We start from the raw sequence: 18,778 nt of genomic DNA, 5'->3' as shown, positions 1-18,778 counted from the left end.
CTCGAGCTTGGGGTGCAGCAGGGCTCAAGCGTGGCAGGCGTGGAAGGGCGGGAACTGCTGCTACACAGTCTGACAGTACTTCCTGCCTCATGCGAGCTCGTGCTCGTGCTTCGTGCTCGTGCTTCGTGCTCCTTCCTGCTCCTGCCTCAGGGCGTGTGAGTGGTGGTGGCCCCATCCCAGCTCCATCGCTTGGGCCAGTTCTACCCTGGCAACGCCTCTCAATCATCAGTCATCAGCCATCAGTCAAACATCTCGCAACCTTGTTGACACGCCTTGGCTGACCCACCCGAAGAGGCAGCATTACACATCATCTACAGCACGATCACATATGCTCTACTATACTATACCATGGATCCAGCATGAGCATCTGATCTGCATCAACACCATCGCCGTCGACCTCCAAGCTTGTTGACGACTCGACCGCTTCGCATCGCCAGTCCTCGCTCGCCTCGATGGAGCTCCAATGCCGCGCCAATGCATTTTCCCGGCGGGCCAGCTAGCTCGGGCTATCATTAACGGAAATGCCCCATGGCCTGTCGCCATTTACCCGCTGCCCACGATGCATCTTTTCCGACATCAGTCAACTACATGCAAGAATTTCGCACAAGGACTGGACTACGCCATGCTACGACTGCCTGCCTGCCTTGTGTCGTTCGTTTATTCCACGCGGTACTGTGGTATAAGCTCAAATTTTGCCGCTGTTTTGCCCCGCGGATGGGCCGGATCGGATCGACGTCACCGCCAGCTCGGCCGCAGCTCCTCGAGGCGAGCGTCAGTCTCTTCCAGCCAGACGTCACCATCTCCATAATTATCGTCGACTGAGTAATTGCCCCTCGCTTATCGCCCGAGCTTTGGAGCGATGCCATTCACCATTTCGCAGGCTCACATCGCTGCATGTGCTCTACCGCCGTCTCTAGAACGAGAGAATTAGGGACCTGCTTGGCCAATCATTTATCAACGCTGCTCGAGCTACAGATTCTATCTTCAAGCTACCGTCGTTGTGCTCACTCAGCGCCCTCGTCGACCCCGCGGTTGGCGGTGCCCTCATGGCGGGGTACTTTCCGCCGATTTTCCCTGCAGGGTGCAAGGAGGACAAACAACACTGCAAGACCCTGCGGATCCCATTGGATCCTGCTCATCCACTCCAGATGCCAATTATTTGCTGCTCCGCATGCTTGCTCAGCTCCCACGGCTCCCGAGGCTGGAGACTCTGGTTGTGGGTATTCATTCTATCTCGCGAGCCGCGACACCGTCCGGCGCTGCCGTCCATCAGACATCCTTACGTCTCGGCATCACAAACCAGAGTGGCTGAAGTGGTCGGCCCCCGTGGAGAAATTTCTTTCCACGCCGGCTGCTTGTCACCCCAAACCCCCACCCCAACTACTCCGTCCAGACAGCTGGGATTCCACACAAGCGCGGGATTGCATGCATCTACACTAATAAGCGTGCATGCATGCATGCTTAATCTGGACTGGTCTCCATGTGGCTGTCCATCAATCAAGCCATCTAATCCCGCACTTCAGTGTCTTGCCGCATCTGACAGCTCGCCCTGCAAGTACGGTACAGCCTGCGATCTCGAACAACGCCTCAGATGGCCCCTGGCAGTGGGAATAGTGGTGGCCTGGTGGCGTGTCGTTTGGGGTTACACCAACAATGCCATCGCGCCCCGTTGGTGTTGATCTCCTGTCTCACCTCGGTCGCGGTCGAGCTCGAGTCTCAACAAACCGCTGCTTAAGGCGGTCGGTTCCACCCATCCGGCCCCCATCCAACCAGGGGCCTGCCACTCAGCCCTGCCCATGTCCGTCCGGGTGCTGGCATCCCAGCATCCCGCCCGCCCCCAAGGCCCTCCTCGATAAGCCGTCAAGGGTCCAACCGACGCAGGGATGGAGCTTATTTAGCCGGGCGTTGGTACACTACAAGGACCCGGCCTAAACCGTCTTGAATTTTGGCAGTCAGTGAGGATATCGATTGTGACTAACTAATTCACCACTGCACAATAAGTGCTCGGAGCAGGAACACAGAAGCATAGACAGTCCACGCCGCAAGGCTGCTGCATTTGCTCCAGCACCAATTGCTTTGTCCGTCATTCCGATGAGTAGTGTTACTAATAAGTCAAGTCGGCATGAACGGCCTCCCACTCCCCTTGCCCGCCGATGTGCGCATCAAACGCGAGGGCAAAACACTGCGAGCTTGGAGCAGCCACCGCGTTATGCAGCGAGTGAGGCTCCGTTATACCTGCCTGCCCTTGCAGCGCCAGCCTCGATCACTGCCGAGCCCCTCCTGAAGTCCATCATAACCACCCCGTCAGATTCTGGCGTGCCGACAGCCATTGCACTTACACTGAATCAGGTAATAAGCTTCCTTATTACGGAAGCATATTACCTGGTTAGCTTCTATTCCGCATACGTCCGAAGACATATATGGCGCCTTCATACAGCGGTAGACGCTCAAGACCCAGCTTTTGAAAAGGGGGGGGGGGGGGAAACAATGCCATTAACAGTACAGAGAGAGTACACTACGTGTGCACGTGGCCTGAGCCTCGTCCCGCATCCTGATCTTTGATACGAACTTTTGATCTTGGAAGGATGGTGGATGACTTGGAGTTGAGCTTGCAAAATGGAGGAAAGAGGTAAGGAGGCGGGGGGGTACTTCTCTCTTCAGGTCAAAAGACGTTAGGCTGACCTCGTCACAAGCGCTTTTTCTTTCTGCAGCACTCTTGTCTACTGGTCATTAAGCAATAAAGGAACTGCCTAATGGTGAAATAATGGCCTGTTTAACGAGGTTTCTCCCCTACATTGCAGGTATCGGAAGACTCATTTGGAGAAGACGTGGTTAAAAAGACTTATGAAGGCAATATTGACCCTCCAGGTGGGCTGCCAAAGAACGGCACGGTAAGAAAATAACACTTGGAATGGAACTACGCCATACGCAAAGAAAGAGTCTGCCCTAATTTGCCGTTCTTGCCTGACGAACAGAGGCCAAACAGAAACAAATTTAAACCCGATCTCCGATCGTCTGGACTGTCCCTGGCCTGGTGTGATATGAGGACGAAATATGGCTGGTTCGGCCAAGCCGTCGAGAAGAAAAAGCCAGTCCAGATTCCTGACACATGACCTTGGATACATGATGTATGGAGTTTGAGCCTTAAGTGAGTCCTTCCCCGGAAATTCAGGGCAATCACAACCAGTCTGGTCATGGAGCACGGTCTGGAGGAGGAGGATGGCCACGTTACTGCCTGCCAGGTTCTTCTCTCAGCTTTGGATGTCGTGCTTACACATTTCGTACTGTTGGGGGATGGGATTATTAGTAGACTTGCTGCTGGCCTTGCGCAGCCCGCAGATTGGTAGTCTCGAAAAGGTATTACGTGGACTCGGGGGCTTGTTGCGTGATGGGGCGGCGTTGGTTGATACGGCGGTTTCCGTTGGTGGATATTCTACCCTTGCAAGCGCAGCTCCTCTCAAAACCAGTCGCTTGTCGAGGCCGTTAACAGACTGTCGCAATGGCAAGACTTTTCCACGTGCAGCGAAGTAGTGCTTTCCCCCGAAAGGCTGCGTGTTTACTTTTTCTCGGGAGGCTCGCCTTCACCAATCACAGGCCCGCGACGGCAGATCCTCGATTCCCGAGGGCCTCTCCCGATCATTCTCATCTTCCAATCTACCCAGATGGCATCCACGTAGATTCTGTACCTTCAAATGGATACAGTCAAACTGATGTTTGTCGCGGAGACCAGTTTCGGGGATTGGGGTAGGCTCAACAACTCCTCTTGCGTAATTCAGAAAGTCCAATTTATTCTCATTGGTTATGAGAAGTCTTATTAGCAGCCCATCACACCAATTAAGATGGTTACTCCAACCGAGCCGAGCATGGTTGGTATATAGTTTGCCGTTGTACAAACTTAAGCACATACGGCCATAGATAGTGGAAAATACGGGATCCCGTCCGCTCTCCCATAGTCAAGCCACTAATCGCTGGATTAGTAGTTGGGTCGGTGACGACCAGCGAATACCCGGTGCTGTATGTTTTTAAACTTTTTGGCTTTTTTTTGGTGATAAAAAGTTAGCTTGTAAATGCATAAATCTTATTTCTCGCATCCTTTGCGTTTCTTGGCCACCCATCCACAAGGACTTGAGGAAGTTTCTTTTGGTGTATGTGGGAGCGATGCCTTCCAGCCTTGTCTGTGCGGTACGAGGCTCGGCTATGTGCCCATGTACTGCATTCTCTTTCCACTGTGATTGGCACTATATTTCTTCAAACGCTGGGTCTTGAGCGTTTACCACTGTATGAAGGCGCCACGTACATTTTACATATATAGGGATTAAAAACGAAACCACATGTCTGCTTGAAGGTGAAACGTTCTCCTGACATGAGCACTGAAACTCGTGCTAAACTGCCCAGGTGGGTCGTTTGGACATGATTACTTGTTTCTTCATGAAGGTTCGAAGAGGTTGAAGCGACGAAGATGAGCTTAAAAAGATGCCTGTCAAGCTCAAAAGGTCCATGGACTTCACCAAACCGTGCCATGGCATGGATGAATCTCCACAGAAAATTTCTGTGTCGCCTTTCAAGCAGAAAGTCAACAAGAGCGTCCTAGCACATACCAGTGAATTCAATATGCAGACAGTCACAGAAACTGACCATTTCGGGACAGTAGTTCTCAGGAGGTTCTCTTACCCAAGCTCTGCGAAACCAAGCGCGATTGATGAGGTCGTCTAACCCCAAAGCCAGCAGGGTTGCCGCTCACTACACTACACGCACTAGGCTCGTCAATATAGTATAGTGGACTTCAAAATACCCTCAATATAAATATAATATAATATATAGGCCTTCAATATAAGTGTGTGTAGTGTAGTGAGTTAAAATGCAGGGGGGAGGGCTAGGGAATAGGGGGTGGGGGGGATATATAAATAAATACCTAAATAAATACTTAAATAAATACCTAAATAAATATTTAAATAAATAAATAAATAAATAAATAAATAAATAAATAAATAAATAAGTAAATAAATAAATAAATAAAATAAATAGGTAAATAAAATAAATAAGTAAATAAATAGGTAAATAAATAGGTAAATAAATAGGTAAATAAATAGGTAAATAAATAAGTAAATAAATAAGTAAATAAATAGGTAAAGAAATAAGTAAATAAATAAGTAAATAAATAAGTAAATAAAATAAATAAATAAATAAAATAAATAGGTAAATAAATAGGTAAATAAATAAGTAAATAAATAGGTGAATAAATAGGTAAATAAATAGGTAAATAAGTAGGTAAATAAGTAGGTGAATAAATAGGTAAATAAATAGGTAAATAAGTAGGTAAATAAATAAATAAATAAGTAAGCTTTTTTTCTTCTCCTCCTCCTCTTATCTTATCTTATTTAGTCGCTTAGTCAGCTTTCCTCTCCCCTTTCCTCCCTTCCTCTCCCTCTATCACCCTCCTCCCCCTACCCCCCCCCTATTTACACTTAAACCCACTACATTACACACACTGGACTTCTTAGTGTAATATAGTGGACTTAAAAATACCCTCAATATAATGGAGTGTAGTGGGCTTATTTACACCCACTACACTACACTACTACACTGAGTGTAGTGAACGGCAACCCTGAAAGCCAGTCTGCAGGGCGGACCCCCCTTTAACTCGTTCACCTCCTCCCTGTACTTTCGGCTGGCTCTATATCTGTGAGAAGAACAGCTTTGAAGCAACTGCCAGAACAAATCATCTCCTTTGAGAGGCGGCCCGAGTGACACCAAGACGCGACGTGCAGATCGGAAAATGTCTCCCATCAGAGACACTTGATGGTTTCTCTCAGCAAGATTGTCCTGTGTGATGCTCAGTGCATCTGCCCAGAGGCATGTCTCCGAGCGTGCATTTCAGATAGCCGAGAGCGCATACTGGATATTCACCGTGGCCTGTGTCTCGACTGCATCGCACATCAGAGGTGTCGTGATGGCTGCATTCCCCCAGACATATGAGAGTGCAGCATAAGACATACGGCTGGAGCTTTGAGATCAGACAGTTCCTGAATGCTTGTTTGACATGCTAAAAGGCCAGACTTCTTCGATGTCTCTTCATCGTAGATGAGAAGACGGATCTCATCCGCCCCCAAAGTGCGTCGAGAACCGCGGTGTGGAGTCAATTGCATGTCTTCCTAGATTGGAGATGCAGTATGCGCCCCTGCTCTACCATTGACTTCTGGTATACGAAATTCCTTTCCTAAGTCCGGCCACAGCGTTTGGATCGAAGTGGCTGGGAAGGTGGCCTAGTTATGCAGAGTTGGTCCGATTGCTCGACAGCAAGCGACTCAAAAACTGGAACGTAAGAGAGATCTTAGACGGGCCGGTTGGGCAGCGAGAGGGGTTCTGAGAGTGTGAGGGGTTGATGGATAGCTGAGCCCGATTTGAGCCAGCCCGGGAGCATCTCATGCGGTGATACTTGTGCATAAGCGAGTATTGTGTTACCCTCCTTGGCCTTCCACTTTGCTGGAAGAGTTCTGGTGACCCTTTTGTCCTATCACAGACTGAATCTCTGTGTATAATTTTTTGGTGCCTTCATATCATTTTGGCGTTGTTGAAGTCTGGTGGAATAGAACCTTGTGCAATCTCATGAATTAGGTATCTTGGATATCTCCTCCGGGCTCAGGATGTATTGGGCAGCCCACTACAAACAGAAGGAAAATGCTGAAATTCCACGAAAGCAATTGTTGTCGCTGATGTATTAAGCGATGCTCAAGCTGCCACCGATGGCTGCCACCGCATCATATGCCATGCCATGTCAGGTTTGTCACCCCACTCCCAGGTATCGTACTGAAGAAACCCAGCTCCTTCACATAGAGATTTCCCCATCGGTGTCGCTTCGAGCAGAATTGGCACATTCTCCTTGCGGGCCCAGTCCTGGCCCCAGCTCAACAGCGCTCTCGCGGCGCCACGACGGCGGAACTCCGGCGCCACCCCAAGATCCTGAAGATGCCAATACTCGTCTGGCTCCGAGTCTGAGTCCGGCTCGCTGCTGTTGTCTGAATCCGAATCACCGAGGCCCCTCCAGAATGTGCCGAAGCCTTTCCTATCCATGACAGGTTTTGATGATGTGTCACGAAAGGTCTCGGCCAGTCCGTACTTCATGACCCGTTTCTTTAGTCGTTGCGTGAACGAGACATCAGCGGTCGGATCCCGCAGGCCCAGTGCCTCCAGCCGCCGCTGCGTGTGCTTGCGCTTCCTGGATGACTCCCGCGTCCATATCGCGTACGCCGCTGGTGCAGAGCCCTCGTAGCTAATTTTGCCATCTTTGTCGTGCACCTGGGTGATGACCTCGGCGACCATTACCCAGCAGAGGGATTGGTTGATGTGAGCGTCCAACTTTTGTTGGTATATCCTCTGGTAGGATCTGTAGTGCTCTTTCCTTGCTGGGTACATGTAAGAGTCGAATGGGTCATTTACAAAGGCTGCTGCGGCGACTTTTGCCAGGGCTGACCCTTCATGCGCGAGGGCAGGACGTATCCTTAGCTTTGATGTCGTCGTTGTTGACATGTTGGGTGGTCGTCGCTCTTCGCGCAACAAGATGGCTTGAGCCTGTCGTATTCGTATTGTAATGAATATTTTGGTGGTATCGATTGATTTTGTACTGCAGTGTGTTCAGGGTTCCCCGGTGCTTATGTATGTGACTTCGATGAGGTGGTCATGAGATACCACCTGGGCATCAATGAGGCACTCACGAGGATCCTTATATTGGTTTTATATCACTGAGGCTTACAGCTGATGGGAAGAAGCAGTCAAGACATTTGAATTTTCGACCAATGACAGGCGCCCCTGCGCACATTGAAAAGGAGCCTTTGAAACAGCAATATTCCTCCTATAGCAGCCGGCCCTGGCTGGACTGTCGGGAAGCCCCGACTGTGCCACCGTCCCAGAACGGAACGCACCGCATGGGAATTTGTAACAGTTGTCTGAGAAAACCCGGAATCGAGCGGCCAGATGCACCTGGCCGTGTCTTATAGGAAGTCTCGTTCACGCCGACACGCAGTGAGCCTCTCAGTCTGTGACTAAAAAGACAGCTGCGGGTCTCGGCTTGGCTTACACATTCGATGATTCCGGATATATAAGCACCACTTGGTCTCCAACCTCCGCGATAGGTGCGCTGTGTCCACTCACCTCTGCATCAGGGTGGTGGCTTAGCGCAGCAGACCCCTTCGTGCGTGTACTAGTCTAATATTTTCAGGCACACTAATAAAGCAAGCCTGCTCCGCCCATTTGTCCCCTGCGACGAATCAGGGCCAGGTTCTTTGCTTATGGCGCAGCAATCGGCGCACGCACATGTGCAGTCATCTGCTGCCACACGGCGTATCCTCCTGTCACTCGACTGAATGCATGTTTGCGTACTGCAAATTCGGAAAATGATGCCTGCTGATGTAGCTCGGGGATCGGCAAACTGCATGCGGGAGAATTTTGTGACTTGTCAACAGGTCAGCCTATTGTAGTGTCCTTCAGGTACTTTTTTTAGAAGTAATGATTTCTACCCATGACCCTGTTTTTGTATAGTCATTGATTCAATCGAATGCAGAAGGATGATGCCTAAGTACCGCATTGCAAGCAGTGAGCGAGACCTCCCGACTCCGTGGATGTCAAGCTACTGAGATCGTCAAAGGTACAACACTGAGGTCCTGGCAGGGAAGGATGTCATGATCGACGTCTATTGCCTGACATCTTGGTATGCCTTTGAACTAAGGAAGTGTATAATATAAATACATAGACACCTCGGGCTCATACCCCAGCCTAAAACCACCGGAGATAGATCATAGTCTTCATCCAACGACTTGAAGCATCCAGACATATTCTTCATTGCAGCTTGACTTTAAGTTGAACATTATGTTGCCTGCCACACTTTCCGCTTTGTTGGGCACTGTTATCACAGCTGCCGCAGCCAACAACACCTCTCGATGTGCTCCAACAGATTCGCACTGTTCATTCGCCAAGTACTGGGCCGCATTGAACAGCATAGTGGACAAGGTCTGATCAAGACGGTTCCGCTAGGGACCCCGTGCCACTGCCCAACATACGACGAAGAGGAATACAAGAGGATCGAATATGCGTAGGATTTCCAAATCTTCATTTCAACTTGGCATGGTCTGTTGTGTCGGCGTTCTTGGCATACTGGTCCCATAACCTCCAAGTCATGCATCACGCGCCCTCATTAGCCAAAGAAGCAGTGATGCTTTCCTCAAGAAAGCTCGCCAGTGCCGTCAATGACTTCTTGGGGCTCATGATATCCAAGAAGGGCACATCGACCTTGAAAGTCGACCAGAACCATGTGCGGTACTCAGCCGCAATCATACTGTCCAGGCCAAATTGGGGCAGGGCCATGGAATCGTCGATCTTCTCGATGGGCAGCAGGATCAGGTTTGAGAAGCGCTTGCGAGCCAGGCGCAACACGGCCTCGGCCAGAGTGGGGGCGTCTGCCTCTGCGGTCAAAGCCTTGGCCGCGGTACCCGCAGGCAGCGCCTTGAGCCAGGCTGGGGCCGCTGTGAAGGTGACAGTGCCGGCGGACGAGGCATCTTTGCTCGCTTCCTGGTCGGCGAAGAGGGCAGCGGCAAGGAAACCGCACCGTGGATCTTGCGTGGTCCCGTTCTCAACGTCAAAGCCCTTTCTGATGAGCTCACGAAGCCCAAAGGGCTCCAAGCCGGTCAGGATATGTGGCGCGGTGGCCCCTGGTGCCAAGGCGAAGTCAATGACCTGCAGGAACTCATTCTCGTTGAGCGGCTGGATGCCCTTGCGGAGAAGAAGAGCCTCGATCTCGGGATTCTCGTGCAGGTAGCCTACTTCGGAGATCATGCCCAGGCCTACCGAAACCGCGGGCTTGCCACAGCTGCGACGATAGCGGGCGAAGGCGTCCAGGAAGCCATTGGCGCTGCAGTAGTTGCTCTCGGTTGCCGTTCCCACGCTCCCGCTCACCGAAGACGTGAGCAGGAAGAAGTCCAGCTGCGCGTCGCGGCCGCCGCGGGCCAGGGAGCGGTCCAGGTTCCACGAACCTGCCCACTTCGGCTGGATCCCCGTGTGCCAGGCCTTGTGCGTCATGCTCGAGAAGAGTGCCTCGCTCAGACCCATGGCGGCTTGAACCACGCCGCCAATGGGACGGCCGGAACAGGCGTCGACGGCAGCATCGACTTGGTCTGGATTCGAAACGTCGCCTCGAACTACCTCCACGGAAGCACCGGCTCCCCGGAGCCGGTCCACTAGGCTCTGGGCTTCGGGCTTGTCACTGCCAGAGCGACCCAGAAAGACGAAGTGACGAGCACCTCGCGACATCATCCATCGACTCAGACTGCGGCCGAGGCCGCCCAAGCACCCAACGAGCAGGTAGACCTTTTTGGGGCTCAGGATTGTCTGATACAGAGCGGGCATGACCTGCTGACTGTCAGTGTTTGCGTCTTCGTCTTGTGCTCCTCCGTACCATGCGAGTGGAATTCACAGCCTGGAGTCACTATGGGGAGGAATCATTGGGGGCAGCATACCGGAATGAGGCTACTTGGGTCCTGCATGGATACCACAACCTTACCAATGCGATCTTTTCCGGAGAAGAAGCGGTAGGCCTGTGACAACTTGGAAACATCAAATGTAGCGATCGGGACCGGTTTGATTTCCCCAGTCCGATACAGCTCAAGCGCCTCCTTTGTTTTGCTGTGTGAAGTCAGCGTCATAGCTCAGATGCTACACCAGTAACGAATTGCCACAGACTGTCCAAGGCTTGGTACGGCAAGAGGGAAGTGGAATCGAGATGAGGCCGAGGAAGCAACTTACTTGATCCAGATATCTCGGTAGAACTGGTCTTTGTGGAAGAACAGTTCGGTAAGATCAAAGGCGGTAAAGGAGCAGTTACGGGTAAAGACGTGCATGTCGAGCTTCCCGGCGTCAACAAGCTCACGCTTGCCGACCTCGACAAAACGCCCAAAGTCTGCTATACAGTCCCAGCTGTCATGCATGAGGTCGCCCACAAGCGAGTTGATGACAACGTCGACACCCCGGCCCCCAGTTGCTGCGCGTATGCCAGGCACAAAGGAGGCATCCCTCGAACTAAAGATGTTCTCGGCCGGGAGGTTGAGCTCGCGCACGAGGTGCTCCTTCTTGGCCGGCGACCCGACAGTCGCGTACACAACAGCCCCGAGGCGCTGGGCCAGCATGATGGTCGCCATCCCGAAGGCCCCCGCGCCGCTGTGCACGAGGATGGACTCCCCCGCGCGGATGTGGGCCCGGTCGTGCAGGGCATACAGGGCGGTACCAAATGCCACGGGCAGGGTCGGCATCACGCAGAGGTCCTCAGACGGCAGCATCTTGTGCGCCGCCCAGGCCGGCACGCGCTCGACCGTGGCAAAGCGGTTCGGGGCCAGCACCACGGCGTGGTCGCCGGGTGCGAGGTGCGTCACCCCCTCGCCGACCGAGACGACGACGCCGGAGAACTCGATGGCGGCTGTGCCGGTGCGTGTCTCGACGCGCCCGCTGACAGTGTAGATGTCCTTGGCGTTGAGGCTGACGGCTGCGGTGCGGATGTCGACGAAGCCGGGGGGCGGCGAGGCTTGACCGTCGGGCATCGTGGTCTCCTGTGCGAAATGGAGCGTGTCCATCTGCCCGACATTACCTATGGCCAGGCGTGCGAGACCAGCCTCTCCGAGTGTCTCGCGTTTGAGAGGCTCACTCGGATCCATGCGTCGTCGAAAGAGGCTGTTATTCGTCCTGTCGGCCACAAATCGACTGACATGCAGAATACCGTCGCTCTGACTGAACTCCTTGTCGTCCATGTCATCCACAGGCACCAACGCAGAGGCTAGGTTGGCGCACAAAGCATCAAGTGTGGCTTTGTCTGCATTGGTAGCAATGGGCGATCCCACATCGAGCACCGTGTATCGCAAAGACGGTTGCTCAAGCATGAGCGCTCGAGATAGCCCTGAGGCGAGAGTCAGGTTTGGGTCTGGGCTGGAGCCCAACATGTCGGCCCCCGTCAGCCAGATCAGATCAGCTGCGACGTCAGTCACCCGACGCAATCGGTTCATATCGGTCGGGCTCATCGTGGCCAGAAATTCTGACTTCAGCTCAAGAAGAGAGATGTAGATATCCGACGGGGACGGCGCCGGTCCTGATTCCTCCATGTCCTCGAGCGTGGAAACCCGGACGTCACCGAAAATCGGACTGTGACTTTTCAGGTGCTTCGCAAGAACATGGCCGAAACTATCAGCGCTTTTAGCGTCTTCAGAGGGCACAAGAATGACTGCGGGGCGCTTGGCCAACGAGACACTGGATATAGGACGCAGGCCCACGAGCACCCCTCGACCAATGTCGATGACAGAGAGTCCAGCACTTCGCAGTGCCTCTTGAGCGCCCGAAACTTTCCGCATGATGACAACACCACCATTGGGGCTCATCTGGTTGACAAATGCTGCTGTGCGCTTTGTATAATCCGCTGAGGCATCGAGCTAAAGATCTCGTGGTCAGTTCGGTCCAGTACTAGTCTCGGCAAGATGAAATGATCGATGATTGGGGGCTTGGCTGAAAGGCCACATGGACAACGATGCAATTGTAAACTTTGACTTACCCCTGGAATTATGACTGTATCAAAAGGAGAGGATGACTCCGTGGTACTCGTTCGAAGCTTGCCCTCAGCATCCATCTCGCCTCCAACCCAGGACGAACAGCGGGGGAATGTTGTCTCGGCTTCCAACGCCTTGAGCCAGCGTTTAACTTGGCATTGCTCACCAGCGTCAACAAGCTCAAGCACGCTCATCTTGGGGTTTTTGAAGCTGGCCAAATCGACCATGGCGACGATATAGGCCATGCTAGCATGGTCAATCAAGTCAGCCGGGAACCCTTCGACAGCCTGTTCAAGATATCCCTTAATCCTGGTCGTGTGTTCTGGTTGGAGACGGAGAATATCAGGCTTCCAGCGGACGCTGAGACATGGCTCTCGCTTCATGGAGCTCTCGTCAACGGGGCCACTGTCGAGAGCCCCACCGTCACTGTCGCCAACAGGGGCAACCGGGCCGTTGTTGTACAGGGAGAGCCTCACGCCTTCCATATCAACAAGCGCGTCTCCAGTGCTGCTTTGAACAAGTGTGCAATCGATCTGCTTTGTGCCGAAGCCCGTCGTGCGAGTGCGTGTATGAATCGCCGCGGTTTCGGGGTCGTGTTCAAGAAGACTTGCCGGTGCTCGGATACGGCACGACTTGATGAAGACGGGCAAGTATGCGCGCAGGCTGTTGAGATCGCCGGCCGTGCCCCCAAAAATACCGGCCTGGAGACAGGAGTCCAGAACGAGGGGATGCAGCGGGTACTTGGTCGCGTGGTGCTGGCCGCTCTGTTGGAAGAGGCGTGTGGTTGAGATGGTTTCAGGCCGGGCCCTGGCTCCATCTGTGGTCATGGACGTAATGGACTGGAAGTTTGGTCCGAAGCAAAGGCCGCCCTCGGCCAGCCTGGCATACCACCTGTTCATCGATCCCCAGGTCTCATACCCACCAGTATCCTGCACCGAGACGAGGCCGTATCGGGACGAGACTCCATCTTCATCACCCAGAATCCGCACACTGCCGGAGCAGTGCAGAGTAGATGCGCCAGAGTCCCACGATGAGATCGAGAAGTCGAACCACTTGCCCGACGTTGAAGCCGTCGAGATCTTGCGCGCTGAGAGCGTGGTGTGGATCTCAGCATCGTTTTCCTGTTCCGGAACGACCATCGCTGCGCCGATGTTGACAGTTCTGAACTCAAAGCCAGACCGCAGGTCTCCAATTTGTACACCACGGACTTGGCACATGGCCTCCATGACGATTCCCAGGTATCCTGTAGCCGGGAAGACTATCTGTGACTCGAGCTTGTGGTCCCGTACCCAAGGCACCTCGGACAGTCGGAGCAGGTTCCGCCAGGCAAAGTCGATGCCGCTCCCGGCCAGCTGGGCGGCTCCGAGAAGCTCGTGGCGCATGTGCTGACGGTTGCGCTGCTCGACACTGGGGCGTGGCTCACTCCAGAGGAGGGAGCCAGTGTGGTCCCATGGGTAAGGCGGCAAGTCATGGAGCGGAGCCATGGTGCCTTGCTCGCGGTATCCGTTGACGGCAGACCATTCCAGCGGGATCCCCAGAACGAACAACTGGCTGGCCAACCTCCTCATGCACGCCTCCGCATCTTCTCCGCGTAGCAGCGTCGGTGAGATGCGGAAGTCGTGTCCGGATTTCTTGCGCGTCTGTTCGACGGGGCCTTTGAGGGCAGCGTGAGGCCCGACCTCGATGAGATGAAGCTTCTTCGCGCTGGCTGTGAGCTTGGTCAAAGCCGCGCAGAACTGGACCGCGGTCTCGAGGTTCTCGCGCCAGTATCTGGCAGGGTTCTCGTGCCCCGAGTGGTCCAGGACGGTGAGATTCTCGGCGCTGGAGCCGACTGATGAGTACATGGTCGCCTGGCGAGACGGCCTGGCCTTCTCGGCGTCGCTCGAGTCGTCGCCCGCAAATACCGGCGTAAGCATGTCTTCGTAAAGCGCGCCAACCTCCTTCATCATGTGAGAATGGTATGCTCGTCCACCCGTCTTCAGGGCTCGAACGAATTTCCCTTGCTCCTGCAGGATCTTAGCCAGTGAATTGATGGCGTCCAGCTCGCCGCTTAGCGTTACGCTTTGCGGTGCATTGATGCAGGCAACGCATACACGCCCTGCCAACCCTTCTGTCTTGGATATCAGTTCGGTAGCTTCCTCCTCCGCCAGACCAGCCGCGAGCATGCCACCCTTGCTTTGTAGTCTACCAACTGCCTGCCCCCGAAAGTAGGCGACTTTGATGGCTTGAGCTGCTGAAAGCCAACCCGCGGCGTAGGCGGCTGCGATCTCGCCCGACGAGTGGCCGACGACGGCTTTGGGCATAACGTTCCAGTCTGACAGAAGGTCCACCAAGGCAACCTGAACAGCCGTGCAGATGGGTTGACTGCGAGTCACATCGTTGATCATGGTCGTCTCCGGCGGATCCAGCAATGTTTGCTCGAGGGTCCAGGATGGTCTGGAACCCACACCATCTTCGTCCTGTTCCGGAAGGTCCTGGAGTACAAGGTCTAGGCGCTGAATTGAGGCGCGGAAAGCGGCATTGTTCAGAAGAAGCTCGCGACCCATCTCCGCGTATTGTGCTCCTTGCCCAGTGAAGACGAAAGCAAAAGGCGGTGGGGACACCTCTGGCTTTTCTTCAGACTTGAAGACCTCAGTGACTAGTTCTTGATCACCATTCTTGCTGACGGAGATACAGGCACGATAATGGTGGTGAGAGCGATGTTTTGCCAGCGTATTGGCCAAGGCCGGGAGCGTATTGGCGGGATGCTCCTTGACGTACTGTGTGATCTGTTCGATGCGCTTATTCAAAGACCACTGGGACTTTGCCGTGACCGGAAGTACGAAAGTATTGCCCGAGTCCGAGGACACATTAGATGCGGACTCAGAAGACGATGAAGGTGTTCCCGGACCCGGCATATGGCCTTCGAGACCTGACACATAGCTCTCTGGCGCTTCCAAGATCACGTGGGCGTTCGCGCCACCGTAACCGAAGGAGTTGATGCTAGCTCTTCGCAGAAGTCGGGGCCATTTGGACAACTCATTGACCACTTGGAGGTTGTACAAATCGAGGTTGACTTTGTGTCCAAGCAGGTAAGTTAGCGCTTGGGGCTTGCGGCACATGAGGTTTATCTTTCGTAGAGGGGACTAAAGGGCACAACGGCGGACCGAAATGTATGAGAGTGACTCACGTTTAGGATTCAATTTTGTGACCCCGTATGTTGGGGGGATCATCTCCTCTTCAAAGGCTAAGACTGCCTTGATAATAGCGGACAAACCACTAGCCGCCTCACTGTGGCCGATATTGGTTTTGACCTATTATCTTTCGTCAGTTCTGTGCAAGTCACTCGCAATCTCCACGTGTTAAATCTCAGGTGAATTCATGTAGTGATTTGAAACTGGGCTGAACGTCCGTGGTATCAGGTCTAAAAAGGGTAGGGAAACGAGGGAACATCGGGTGTGAGGGCGAAAACATACCGCACCAATCATTAATGGCGAATCTCCCTCTCTGGCAAAGGCCTTCCCGATGCCCTCGACTTCAATCGGGTCTCCGACAGCGGTACCGGTGCCGTGGCACTCGACGTAGTCGGTCTCGTCCATGCGAAGACCTGCATTGGCGTAAGCCTTGCGGATCACGGCCGCCTGCATGGTGGCGCTGGGTTGCGTAATGCCGTTTGTCCTTCCATTAGAGTTGACTAGATACCGAATGGTTAGTGATGGGAATTATCTGGTGCATTTAGAATGAAATGACGGTTACTTACCGGCTGTGCCACGGATCACAGCGCGGATGTGGTCGCCATCCCGCAGGGCACGCGAGAGCGGTTTGATGTAGATGGCGTTGACCGCCTCGGCCCGGCCATAACCATCGGCTGAGGCATCGAAGGTATGGCACGTAGACGTTGGCGACAGGACACCACCCTTCATAGTACCGAGGTGTTGCTCGACAGACGTAATGAGGTTCGCTCCAGCGACGATTGCAGCTTCGCAATCGCCGTTTTTCAGTGCTATGACAGCATTGTGCAGGCCATATATGGACGAGGAGCATGCGGTATCAAGTGTGAAGCTCGGTCCGCGAAGGTCGAAGACGTGGCTGATGCGGTTGGACATGATGGCGGTGCCGGACCCCGTCGCGCTGTAACGGTGGAGGTAATCTGGATCCCGAGTCTGCATGGTCTGGTAGTCGACAGTGAAGTTGCCCACGTAGACCGCAGTGTCCGATCCCATGACCGCTTCCATCGAGAGGCCCGCATTTTCGAGGCACTCGTATGTGACTTCAAGCAGTTTTCTTTGTTGAGGATCCATGTATGTAGCCTCGAGGTTATTCAGCCCAAACATTTCGTTATCGAACTTCCGGACGTCTTCGTCGAGGAAGTAGCCACCATCTGCGTCCATGGCACCCGCGCGCTTCCCGTCTGGGTGATAATAACCAGCCATGTTGAACCGCTCGGCTGGGACCCGCCCTTGTGTGGTTTTCTTCGCCTTCAGCAAATTCCACAGATCGGATGGGGCACGTATGCCTCCTGGGAGCCGGCATGCTGCGGTTTGTTAGACCATTGATCTGTGAAGAAGGGAAGGAAAAGACGCACCAATCCCAATAATGCACGCAGGATCATCTTCTAACTCCAATTCCGGTCCAGAAGAGTGACTGGCGGTCGCCGAATCGAAACGGCCATCAGCGGTCGCGGCGAGAGATGCCTCCTCACTGCTTTCAGCAGCCTTCATCTCCTTGAGGCTAATCACCGTAGGCCCATTGGCAGGCAGCTTGACACCATTGAGGTGCAAGCCATTTTCTGGCATTATGGCCTCCATCTTCTCTCGCAAATTCAACGGTGGTGCGAAGGTGCGATCCGAAATTGTTATCGCTCTGCAATTAGAAAGTCAACAATTGGCGTAGCGAATGCCCCATGGTTTATATAAATCCAAACTTTGCTGCATTCAGCATATATCTCAAGTTGAGTGTTATGATTGGCCTTGTTCTCCTGGCTGTAAACATGACTAATATCCGGGCGAATGGCCTCCATGATTGGAACGAGATAGCAACTGAGACCTAGCCCAGCAAACAGCTCCAAGTCCTTCCCAGATGACGGGCATGCCGGTCGGCTTACAGCGGTGGGAATGGCTCAACGTTCCCTGTGAAACGGCGAATGCGTGGGAATACAGACACTGATTCTGCGGTTGGAGGTGTATCACCTGATCCTTCGATGCAGCCACTTTGTGAAACCAATGTGCGTTGATACCAACCAGCCTTGCGCAGACCATTTTGCAGAGGCAAGGTGACCGTCCCAGATGGATATCGCCTGCTGTTCTGCCACGTGATTGGTCCGCAAATGTCGGGTACGCGGTCTTTTCCTGCATCCCCGAGGAGCCAAACATCGGGCTTACGCGGGAATCTCAAGACATCCAAATCCATCCTGCTCGATGTCGCTCACATTTCGGCCTCTAGGCTGTATTTACGTACACTAAGTGAAGGATGAGTCTTTGTTGGTTGGCGTTCTTCAGCCTCGTTGGATAATTAAAGTAGTGCCAACCGCTTCAGCGGTGTACAAGTCTCCGACCAGGATGAGGTGGCTGAATGGCGAGTTCGAACTCTAGTTGCTGGGACCTTTGAATGAGCTGCGACACATTCTGTCTTCTGGTTCAGTCAGTCACAAGTTATCCGTCTTATTGGACTTTCTGTTGAGGCCCCATTGACAAAGAAATCTAATCAAAGTTGATCGCCCGTATACCCCCAAACAGCCAATGGGGAACAAGGAAAGATTTGCGTTGGTAACAGGGTTCGTGTGTATCTTATCATGAATCATTTTTATTGGACCTCCAGCTAATGTGTAGCTGGGCTCATGTAGATGTGGAAAAGGCGGGATAGGCGAGGCGCTCGTTGTAGAATATGCACGACGGGGCCTCCGGCCCATCGCGACATTGCTCCCGTTTGAGAGTAGCAAGCATCTAGATGACGCGGGAATTGAGTGGTTCCCACTCGACGTAACAAAAGAAGAGTCGGTTCTTGACTTGAAGAAGCGTCTGCTGGAGCTCACTGGAGGTTCCCTGGACGTGCTCGTCAACAACGCGTCAGTGTTATCGGCTTCTGCCCCGCTTATAGCTTTTATCCGTTGAATGAATAAGACCACTGACTTTTGGAACTTTTCAGGGGAATGTGTAAGACACAATATGGTTGAAGGCGTGATGCTGTGCTGATGCCGACTATAGGCTATACCATGACGGCAATAGACA

General features: G+C 53.2%; 3 protein-coding genes across 3 annotated transcripts; 1 reads left to right on the top strand and 2 right to left on the bottom strand.

The window, feature by feature from the left end:
* The first annotated feature begins 71 nt into the window (after positions 1-71).
* KVR01_011697 (uncharacterized protein) lies at positions 72-3,384 on the top strand. Its single transcript, XM_044781363.1, has 2 exons — positions 72-2,629; positions 2,694-3,384. The coding sequence occupies exon 1, from the start codon at positions 1,047-1,049 to the stop codon at positions 1,677-1,679; it is 633 nt and encodes a 210-aa protein (XP_044639406.1). The 5' UTR covers positions 72-1,046; the 3' UTR covers positions 1,680-2,629; positions 2,694-3,384.
* A 3,209-nt stretch (positions 3,385-6,593) lies between these two features.
* Positions 6,594-8,027, bottom strand: KVR01_011653 (uncharacterized protein). The gene has a single exon (XM_044793762.1). The coding sequence runs from the start codon at positions 7,525-7,527 to the stop codon at positions 6,730-6,732; it is 798 nt and encodes a 265-aa protein (XP_044639362.1). The 5' UTR covers positions 7,528-8,027; the 3' UTR covers positions 6,594-6,729.
* A 532-nt stretch (positions 8,028-8,559) lies between these two features.
* On the bottom strand, positions 8,560-17,393 carry KVR01_011533 (uncharacterized protein). The gene is made up of 8 exons (XM_044785627.1): positions 17,137-17,393; positions 16,312-17,085; positions 16,028-16,245; positions 15,742-15,865; positions 12,578-15,627; positions 10,792-12,458; positions 10,506-10,671; positions 8,560-10,398 (listed from the first exon to the last, which is right to left on the bottom strand). Exons 1-8 carry the CDS (start codon positions 17,357-17,359, stop codon positions 9,175-9,177), a joined length of 7,446 nt encoding a protein of 2,481 aa, XP_044639242.1. The 5' UTR covers positions 17,360-17,393; the 3' UTR covers positions 8,560-9,174.
* Between the last annotated feature and the right edge of the window lie 1,385 nt (positions 17,394-18,778).

This window comes from Diaporthe batatas (genome assembly GCF_019321695.1).
Source record: "Diaporthe batatas strain CRI 302-4 chromosome Unknown Contig00016, whole genome shotgun sequence".
Lineage (NCBI taxonomy): Eukaryota > Fungi > Ascomycota > Sordariomycetes > Diaporthales > Diaporthaceae > Diaporthe > Diaporthe batatas.
This window is presented reverse-complemented; position numbering and strand designations above follow the sequence as displayed.